This window comes from Pseudochaenichthys georgianus, chromosome 7 (assembly GCF_902827115.2).
Source record: "Pseudochaenichthys georgianus chromosome 7, fPseGeo1.2, whole genome shotgun sequence".
Lineage (NCBI taxonomy): Eukaryota > Metazoa > Chordata > Actinopteri > Perciformes > Channichthyidae > Pseudochaenichthys > Pseudochaenichthys georgianus.
The window spans coordinates 11727404-11738117 of record NC_047509.1 but is presented as its reverse complement, the minus strand read 5'-3'; the positions used below and the strand labels follow the sequence as shown (position 1 = coordinate 11738117).

Below are 10714 nucleotides of genomic sequence, written 5' to 3'. Positions count from 1 at the left end.
TGACTTTTAAAATTGCCTTGCTCTTACATCGGAGATCTTGATTAGTTTCTCCTCTGTTTTTTTTGTAATGTTTTTTTAAATTATTGTTATGTTATGCCCCTAACTTTGGCACTGCATCTGAATATTAGAATTGAGAGCTCTCTCTGTATTTTTTAAAGGAAATTAAATAGGCCTACCCAGAGCTCTCGTTTTAATCTGGTTTTAATCTGTAATCAAGTGACCAGAAATTATGCAAACTCCTCCCATTTCTCCTTGCCTGTGAAAGAGAGATCCTCATTGTGTTCTAGTAAGTAAACATTTTTACAAAAAAACGTTTTTTGCTTGTCAAAGTACATTTTCTAGATGTCAGCTATATCGGCTGTCATGTAAAAAAAAAAGTATCCTGGTTTAAACACTTATATTGTATATGTTGATGTGTTGGCAGCGTATTAAACCATGTGAAGCTAAAGATGACTCTGAATTTTAATGCTAGGCTATTTTTTCTAAAATGGTGGCTATGGGGTAAAGTGAACCATGGGCCTTGGGGTAAATTGAGCCAGTTTTTCAATGGAGAAATTAATGAAAGTAGGCCAAATTGATAATAAAAGCTCATTGTAGGCTACATTTAAAGTTGATTTTACCCTGTCTTTGATTGGTAAGATGTATGAAATTGTATCACCATTTGTATGATTACTTTTCCTTTTAACATGTAAAAAAAATCAATCAATTCCATCGAAATTTATATTAAAAATATTTGAAAAACTAAGCTTGTATTTGGTTTGTTATTTATTGTTTATAGTTACCTTTAAGATTTGTTGTAGGTATGCCCAGGTTTGAACAGGTATGCCCAGGTTTGAACCGTGGTTCAATTTCCCCCCTGACCTGGATCAACTACAGGTCAGGGGGAAATTTACTCACGAGTAAATTGAGCCACAAGACTTTTTTTTTTTAAGAAGTAATATTTTCACTGCCCTTGATCAAATATTAATTCTTATCATTGCCATTGATAGGAGACATCCTGAATTATAGTGTTTTCATTTTTACTATGTGTCATTTGTCCTTGTTTAGAGGACAGCATAACTAAAAAATGGCTCAATTTACCCCACTCTCCCCTACCTCTCGTTTTAATCTGGCTTTCAATTACCTGGTTTACAGATTATATTTAGTTATGTATACAAGTGTACAATTATTGAGTTAAAGCTTCTGGTTTTTCGTAGCAAAATGAAAATAGAATTTAAAAAAAGTACAATTCTGACAAAGAAAGAATTGGGTTCTCCTTCTACGTCAATGATACTGGGCGGTTCATGAATGGGGTTCTGAAGTGGGAGGACCCGTCATCTGATTTTACCAGGCAGAGGGAAAGTGGGTGTTGTGCTGTAGTGTTTAGTTTGGTGCGATGCATCTTCATGACTGTTTTTAAAAGCAGCGTTTCACTGTGTGTCCGGACTGCAGCGACCAGCAAACAGCCGTCCGTTGGGACCGGTGAGGCCGCCAACAGCAGCAGTGCAGCGGGAGGGGGAACTAGCGCAGCCTGAAGCCCGGAGCCAGAGCAGGGAGAGCCGCATCGGTGAGCCATGGGGTTCCGCAAGAAGAACAAGAGTCCCCCGGTGCTGAGCCACGAGTTTGTGATCCAGAATCACGCCGACATGGTGTCGTGTTTGGCCATGATTATCCTCCTCGGGCTGATGTTCGAGGTACTGTGTGCTTGGACAGGAGCTGTGGTTAGCTGAGTGATGTTAGCGGCTGCTGCTATCGTTAGCTGACATGACAGCAGCACTACAGGGGCAAGGGGGCGATAGTGTGTCTCTCTCCTTCCCTTCTCATGTGTCTCACTGATTGCCAAAGAAGATGGCGAGGAGGCCCACTGGCACAGCTAACAGGTCATTTTACCAGGCTAATGCATTGCCTCCGATGGAAATCAATACATGTATATGGCCTTTGGCAATAGCCAGGCTAAATATCTCCCTACATGCAACACATTTAACTACCAGCAATTTTGGACAGATTGGATAGATAAAGTATAGCTAACTTTAAATGGAACAATACACTGACCTGTCCACACTCCACACCCAAAGAAATATTGTTTAAATTGATCAGATTTACTCATGGTCAATATTTATCTGTAAGATAATGATGGGTTATAAAGCTTGGTATACATTATCATTACCATTACTGGGAGAGGAATCCCTCCTCTGTTGCTCTCCCTGAGGTTTCTCCCATTTTCCCCCTTAAACTGTGGGTTTTCTCTGGAAGTTTTTCCTTGTACGATGTGAGGGTCTAAGGACAGAGGGTGTCGTTTTTCTCATACTGATATTCTGAACAATCTGTGCTGTTGTATTTGCTGTAAAGTGTCTCTACTGTAGGCTATTTTTATTATATGTACAGCACTTTGGCTCGACCAAAAATCGTTTATAAATGTGCTATATAAATAAAACTTGATTTGATTTACTGATGGTTAGAGGTATTTTAACAATGAAAGTGACTTTACAAAATACCTAATTGTGCTAGAACCCCTGGATGTTCCCAGATCCCATTTATGGTTATCATTGAATTCAGGATGTTGCACTATCACGACAGTCCTTACTAATCTAAATCTGTATGTGCATGAATTGATGATTATGTGCACATGTTGAAGAAAGTTATCACACCTAAGAGTAGTGTTCCCAAACAGGTAAGAGTTATTTCCCATGTTTATTTCAGTGTGAGTTAACTAACCAAAGGCTTGGATTTCTTTGTATGAAACATTTTCGTGATCAGAGAGAAACTCTTTAATTTGATCCTGTTTCTTTCTTTGTGTCACAGGTCACAGCCAAGTTCGCCATCATGTTCATCACAGTCCAGTACAATGTAACACAAGTTCTTGGTGAGCTCAATTTAACAGTACTAGTACTCATTTCAGCTTTTTTAAGATCACTGAAATTGAATTGCATTTTCCTGCAAAAACATTCTGGAAAAATGCTCAGCTTGTTTCGGCGTTAACTTTGTGTTTCTCTTTTGTTTCAGATGAGAAAAGTGATCCAGTGAACCTGTATCAGTACGGCCCTAAAGATGTGGCCACTGTGTTTTTCTATTTGCTTATTGCAGTCATCCTTCATGCCTTGATACAAGAATATATTCTGGACGTGAGTACATCAATATCCAAACTCCACAGCCATAATATTGGCTCACATTGTTTTTTATTGTTCGCACACAGCTACCTATTATTTTGATCTTTTTACCTTTGAGTATTAACATGCCATGAGGGAAACAAACTGTGCCGAAGGATCACTCTGCCGCTATGTTCTCAGCCTGCACACTGTCAGATGTATTGGTCTAGTTCTTCATTTGAAACACATCAAATAACGCTCGTGTGTTTGCTCTGTTCTGATCCATGACTAAGGCTTGTATAGATGTTTTTAAGTTATCACATCCAATACTTCTAGCTGCATGCGGAATAAACAATAATAACTGAAAAGATGATGTCTTTTATCTTTGATGTCAGTTCCGAGTGGTTATCATTATTATTTGATTCCAAAAATAAAAACCTTTGGCTGACTTTCAACAAAGAGGAAATTCTTCTAAAGACAAGTCAAGCTTTTGCTTGCTGAAATATTCCTCTTCTTCATTGATGTTAATTATATTCATTTTGAAGCACGACAGCTGTAACTCAGTAACAGGCAGTTATATAAGCTTAAACCCTTTTTCCAATTGTGGAATGTAAGGTACCAATATCTTTGTTTTGAAATGAGATATGACTAACTAAAAGAGTGACGCACCCTTCAAAGATAGAAAAGGAAGAATCAAATGTCCCCAACGTGATGAATCTATGCGTTCACCTTGTGTAATATGTTGTTCATTTTCAGAAAATGAACAGGAGGTTGCATTTGTCAAAAACCAAACACAGCAAGTTCAACGAGTCTGGACAGTTGGCAGCGTTCTACCTGTTCTCCTTCATCTGGGGCTGCAGCATCCTAACAGCGGTACGGCGGTCAGGAGTCAAAGAAACACTCTGTCCCAGCATGCATTAGGCTGTATCTGATGTCCTGTCTCTTCTCCCCCAGGAGGACTTTGCAACAAATCCTACATTCTTATGGGAGGGGTACCCACACACTCACATGGTGTAAGTACAAACTGACACATTATCCAATTATAAAGAAGTTCTACTGAGGACGTTTTTCCATTTAGAAGTATTTTGAGCCCTTATCTTTAAATAAATTATACACTTGTATTGTTTCACTTGTTTGGAATTAGATGGTAATGGGATTGAAACAATTTCCTGTTTTTTCTTCTAACTTTCATATCACATTCTGAAAGTCATAGATGTTGTTTGATATGCCATTTGTTGCACCTCTCGCTGTGTTTTAATAGAAGTTACAGAACATTGCACCATGCACAGCATGATCTATTGTTCATTAATATGATATGAACTTCTGTCCAAGACGAAATAACACCCAGACTCTCTCCTCTGAACAACCTGTCCTCTGTCTAGTTTTCAGGTCAAGTTCTTCTACATTTGCCAAATTGCCTATTGGCTCCATGCACTTCCTGAACTATACTTTCAAAAAGTACGGAAGGTAAGACTTGTTTAAGAAAAGGTTTTACTTGAAAGCAACTTATGTATGTACATCAGCAGTCTTGTTTTTGCGGTGTAGCCTTTTTACAGATGAATTGGTGAAGACATTTTGTGTAATGGCTCTGCAGTTGTTTATACCTCAGTCAGTTATTGTCCCCTCTAACCGCTGCTAATCCCTGCTGGCGTTTGCATGTGCCTCCATGAAGAATCAGCTGACAACTCTGCAGATGTGCAGTTTGTAAGAGCCAGGAATACCTTTTAAAAAAACAACACTTTTGTTGCAGAACCTATACTCAAGCTGTAAATGTTTTTTTGTTTGAATAAGCATGCAGAAGCTGGCAAAGAAGCTTTTTCTACTCCATTGTTGTTGTTAGGGATTGTATGTGTGTATGGGCATCATTTTAGAGCCAAGTAAATGTTAAGGCATAAATTGCATAGAAGATGTATCATATAGTGTAAAAACAGGGGTGTTAATTAGCGTTGTTTGTGTTTTGATTGTAGCAGTGTTTGAAGAAAATCATTGTTCCTTAAGATCAATCGCTAAACATTAAATAAAACTATTACATACAATATTTTGTGATCCTTTAAACCAAGCTGTGCTCTTTGAGGTTACTGATGCTGCTGTTACTAACTTGTGTCTCCTTTGTTTTATTTCCACAGGAGGACATCCCCCGCCAGCTCTATTACATCTGCCTTTACGTTGTCCACATCACTGGTGCCTACGTCTTAAAGTGAGTGAAATGATTAAATATTCGCATGGCTTCCACCGAGAATTAAATAAGGAAGCATATCCTAGTTATATCTCGCATACTTATTTGAAACCAGTGTGTGATAAAACGTTGTTAATTGTTGCTATTGCAGGAAAGTGTATAAAAAGAATACACAAGTTATTGTTAGTTTTCTTTTCCTCTCAAAAGTTAGACTCGGGGGTTGCGAAGTATTAGACTTCTTTATTGTTTTCACACAACACCATGAACCTAGTCTTTAAACGTAAGGCCAGGTCTAGGCCAAGGCTGACTCTATATGGGAAATTAAACCATGTGGTGTCGCACTGTGTTTTCAGCCGTATCTGTAAGAAGAGTATTTTTAAAGTTTAGTATCTATATCTGATAATGTTCAGTGTTGTCTTCATGCGCTGAGTTCTTTGTTGATTCTGTGTCTTCATCCCTCTCTCCTCTTCCCCTGTGTTAGCCTCCACAGACTGGGCCTGGTGTTGCTGGTCCCTCACTACCTGGTGGAGCTCCTGTTCCACGCTTCCCGCCTCTTCTACTTCAGTGATGAGAACAAGCAGAAGGGGTACTGCTTTCATTCATCTTACAATCAAGCTGTCATTATTCGAAATTAGCAAATTCCACCTTACTGATTTCAACAACCTCTTGTCTTTTTTCTTCTCAGTTTCACCCTGTGGGCGCTACTCTTTGTGATTGCCCGCCTCCTCACCCTCACTCTTTCAGTTCTGACGTTTGGCTTTGGGCTGCCCCGTACAGAAAACCAGGGCTTTTCTCTAGCAGAAGGCAACTTCAATGTGCTCACCATAAGGCAAGTGCAGATGACAGGAAGACGTTTTAATATGTCGTACCTAGCAAACTAAAACATTTAGTTTCTGTTCACAATTGAAATAACTTTTGTAGTTCTTAAAATGCATCTTACCCTCCCACCAGGATGACTTGTCTGGCTGCTATCTGCCTGACACAGGCTTGGATGATGTGGAAATTCATCAACTTCCAGTTGAAAAAGTGGAGGGAGCACAGCCAGAACCAGGCGTCAAAGAAGAAGGCAGTTAGCCCAAAGAGCAAGCCTCAAAAAAGGGAGCCTACAAGGGGTGAGTATTCACAAACTTAAGCATCCTTTCAGTCAACCAAATAAATCAAATGCAATACTCTGTGTTTTGTCTCGTTTCAGATTGTTTATTTAATATTTTCATTGTTGAACATATACTTCTGAAATGGCTTTCATCAGGAATGATTCTAGTCCCTTGTCTTGTCAGGAGGTGCTTCCAATGGAGTTTTGAAGTCTGAGGATAAAACGTCGCCACGGGCAAGAAAAGCCAAAGCTTCATAGAGCTGGAAGAATTGGAGAAAAAAGACAAACTGAGTGAGGGAGATCTGACAATATGAAATAATGTCTCTATACAGCTTCTAATTTTGTCTACTTCTCTCCTAAACACATGTTTAAGCGCACTAAGAAACCTTATCATACAACTGTCCTTTTGGGGTTTGGAAAAGTTCAGTGTTACTGTCTGCTAGAAACGTTTATTATTAATGTGGGCTTTCTGCAGATGGGACATTGGCAGGGCAGTGCTGGGTTTGATGCTTTAAGAGGAAAGATTTCAAAGTGTCCTTTTGTGTAAAAGTAGTACTTTTTAAGCTGAGTCGCTCTCCACTAAATTCACATTGAATCAGTTAAAGTCAAGTAACTCAAGAAGTTTAAAGACATTTTAACTTCAGGTCAACAAAGTGATAATGTAAGGATTTACAGTACGGGGTGACATTTTCAAGTTTGGGCCTTATTCAGTTAAACTGAAAAAACAGGCCACGAGCTCTAGTCCCAAAATATATCCGTCATTTCTCTGTAAGACAGCACTCTGATATTCTGTTGTCAGGAAAATATGCTAAATAAGTTGCTCCAGCAGAATACTTGTGCTATGTAGGTATTTTGCATAGTTGCAGCCACAAAACTGAAGCTTGTACTTAACTCTGATCATTTACTGACATTATTTGACAGCTTCTGCCTTTGAAATCCAACATGTTACGAGGTGGAGGTACTGTATTTTCGTTTGCTTTTATCGCTAGCCTGGTAATCAGCTTCTCCCTGTTCCAGGGGCTCCTCCAGGTTTGGTGACTTACCAACAGGAAGCTGTACTGTATGCATACAGTTCAATCTTTATAATGGCATGATTGGAAACTTGAGCAAGAAACCGAGGCAGTCCTTTATATGGTAATGTCAATGCATGACAGTTTAAGGCTAAAGACTTTATGGCTAGTTCCTACCTGTGCTGTTGAGTTTGCATCTCTCTCACACACAAACACACACACACACACAAGCATTCAGTGGCCTTTTAACAACTGCTGCAAGAGGTCTTAGTCATTTATTTTTGCCATACACGACAAATAGTTATTATTTAATATGCTTTGACAAGCTATAACCAGCAGACACGGCGGTACATAGCAACTGTGTTTAGTTAATCCAAACAATACAATCTTTCTTCAAGTGTCCTTATACTGTCAGTGGTTTATCACTCGTTCCCCTTGTGTTGCGTTCTGTTTGCCTTCTTTGTTCGCTTTTTTTATTCTCGGGTATCAGGGGACACGCTATCCACCACTTAAGTTTAAGTTACATACCATGGTGCATTGGGAGGTGTGCTTGTAAGGGGATGTGTTTGTGTGCCTGTGCACTTACTCGTGTGTATGTGTGTACAGTATTGTTTTGCCTACTGTGTAGCCTATGTGATTTAACCGGGCGTGAAAGTGAATCATGATGATGATGATGATGATGATGATGATGATGATGATGATGATGATGGCGGTGATGACAACCAGGTTTATTGCTTGTCTCGTAAAATAATTATTGCCTGTGTGCAGTGCATGAAATGTAACAATCCGTTGATTGACTCCTGCCTTGTGTTGTATTTCTCAATCATTTCCTTAAGTTCACTTTTGTTGGTCTGTCTCCAACACGCTTCTGTGTGTGAACCGCTGAGTTGTGGATTAGGGCTGCACAGTATAGGGAAAATAGGTGATATGCGATGACGTTGAATATCGCGGTCACAATACTAACAATGAATAAACAGATACTAAGGTATACTGTAACAAATGTATTTTAAATTATTTAAATTAACAATATGAAAGAACATTATATCAATAGAAACGCAAAAGGAACAAATAAAAAATCCATTTTTATTGTGTAATTTCTACTGGTACTCTTTTAACTCACTCATAAATTCCCTTGCAGTCTTTTGCGAGAAAGTCTGAATTGCTATGAAAAAGAATCAATATATTGTGCAGCTCTATTGTGGATTGATGTATGTCCTATTGGTTATGGGTTACTAAATGCTTATGTGTTTAATGTGTCTGCCCCTCAGATACCCTTTTCCTGTGTGAGAGAGATTCTGTGTTTACCGTTTGCCAAATGTGGCATGTTCTGTCCGTCCGGCTTCACCTTTTCAATGATCCTGACATTGCTATTGAGCTCACGTATTGTACTGTTGGACCTGAAGTCCTGCTCTACTGCTAAACCACTGTGCGTGTGAAGCTCTGTGCAGCAAAGACTGCTACCTGTCTGCGGACAGTCGGAGTCTTAGTCCAGAGCAGGGATGCGATTAAGATGCGATCCATTTTTGCGCGCTTTATCGATCGTTACCGGGACTTTGACAGTCTTTAAAGCCCTTTGTCTTGGTACGGCGGTGTCATAGGAGGAAAGGCGTAGCAGAGGACTTATGTACCAGCCTGTTATTAAACTGTCTCAGATGTAAAAGATAAAAAACTGACTAAACCCTACACTGTACTAAAATATGTCAGATTTTTAAGCTATTTTTATAGAGGGGAAACTGTTGAAATTCACTGTTGTTCAGTACACACGTGTGAATATTTGTTTTGCATCCATATTGATATGAATTGTTTTTTATATAAGAATGAAGCTTGCTGAACTGTTGGCGTGGATATACGTTGTGGTATGACTGTAAACATTTATTTAGCCTACAGGTTTATTTAACTTCATGGCCTTATTAGAGCAAAGTGAACTCAATTGTATAACAGTGCTCAGTTAACGATATGCTACAGGTGTACTCTGCAGATTTCACATGTATTATGATCGTGAAGTACACCACACACAGTTTAAATATATCATCAGCGGAGCAAATGGTCAGTTTGTTCGTTCCAGTTTGTTACAGGTATTTTTCAATGCTTGTGATAACAGGCCCGGATGCAGGATGGACATTTTGCAGAGTGAAAACATCTGTAAATGTGTCTTGCGCAACAGATGTCACACTGGACAACAATCAGCAGACATGTAGGCTCTGAAACAGGAGCCGCTCTGCAGTTCATGCCCCCATGCCTGTATAATCTCACAGGAATGCACTTTTTTGCATAATATGCATTACGTCAGAGCACCATAACACTTTGGCTGTTTCTGCATTTATTATCAATGAATTACAAATTACAGTTGCTCTATTTCTAATTGTGCATTTTGTAAAAATGTTAAAAGGCTGCAACGATTTAACACTACGACCTCTAGGTGGCAACAATCTTTAATGCATTTGACCACTTAAGAAAAAAAGGCCTGCACAGCAGAGACACCAATTTATTGTGTTTTATTGATTAATTATGCAGCTTTATTTTAATTTCCTGCTTGATTATTGATGTTGCGATATATTTCCTTTTCAAATATGTTGTCCCTGAACTGCTCTGATGGTATATATTTATGCAACTTCTCGGGAGTTCTGATCATGTTTTTCTCTGTCACTATTTTTTTTATTTCATGTTTGAATAAATCTTTTATTCATTACACAAAACTGTTGAACATATTTGTTAACTACGAAGTGCTGCCTACATGTTGAGCACTTGAACTGTGTCCATGAAAATTCCTTGTATTAAAAAATTGCATGCGAGAAAAAAAATGTTAAGTACACAATGAACACTGTAGATAATTATCCACTTCATACGGTCATTTACAAAGCAGAGATGTGCATCATATATCGTGTTTTTTTTAGGCTTTCCTCTCACTTGTGCATTACACATTTTCTCGTATTTCACCTAATTATTTATTTGAGAGACAAACTAGATTTAAAAAAATTTAATTTAAGGGGACGTAAGAAAATATTAGCCAAATCCTACTTCTTTGCTACTTACCACCAGGGGGCAATGCTGAGCTTTTTGCCTGAGGGACCGAAGCAGTCTGCCGCAGGTTTGCAGGGGCATAGCTGCATACGGACCTGCATTAATAAATCACTAGTCAGAGTAAGAAAGACAGACATTATGTCTTATCATTTGGTATGAAGCTCAACACTCTTAAACAAATTTAAGTATGCAGTCAACCTACAGAATGAAGCTACTGATGTTTTGCATTATGTGTTTTTCCTAATATGGGAGTGAATTTCAGATGGGAGATACCTATGCCTCAACTCCACTGTGCAATTTGACTAGAAGGGCACTGTAAACATGACAACGGCGTCCATGGATGGTGAGG

At 38.9% G+C, this 10714-nt stretch overlaps 1 protein-coding gene across 2 annotated transcripts; it reads left to right on the top strand.

The window, feature by feature from the left end:
- The first annotated feature begins 1310 nt into the window (after positions 1–1310).
- Positions 1311–10117, top strand: LOC117449478 (translocating chain-associated membrane protein 1-like 1). Of its 2 annotated transcripts, none has more exons than XM_034087185.2 (11): positions 1311–1673; positions 2782–2842; positions 2983–3101; positions 3822–3938; positions 4020–4078; positions 4448–4523; positions 5192–5262; positions 5723–5827; positions 5927–6070; positions 6193–6353; positions 6519–10117. In XM_034087185.2, exons 1-11 carry the CDS (start codon positions 1554–1556, stop codon positions 6590–6592), a joined length of 1107 nt encoding a protein of 368 aa, XP_033943076.1. In that variant the 5' UTR covers positions 1311–1553; the 3' UTR covers positions 6593–10117. The 2 variants fall into 2 exon arrangements, with proteins under 2 accessions (XP_033943076.1, XP_033943075.1); XM_034087184.2 differs by having other exon boundaries at positions 1312–1673; positions 4448–4532; positions 6519–10116.
- Positions 10118–10714: the final 597 nt, after the last annotated feature.

Coding starts and splice junctions, on each gene's coding strand:
- LOC117449478 (XM_034087184.2), top strand. CDS start 1,554: ATGGGGTTCCGCAAGAAGAACAAGAGTCCCCCGGTGCTGAGCCACGAG. Junction 3,102..3,821: donor TACAAGAATATATTCTGGAC/GTGAGTACATCA, acceptor GTTCATTTTCAG/AAAATGAACAGGAGGTTGCA. Junction 3,939..4,019: donor GCTGCAGCATCCTAACAGCG/GTACGGCGGTCA, acceptor CTTCTCCCCCAG/GAGGACTTTGCAACAAATCC.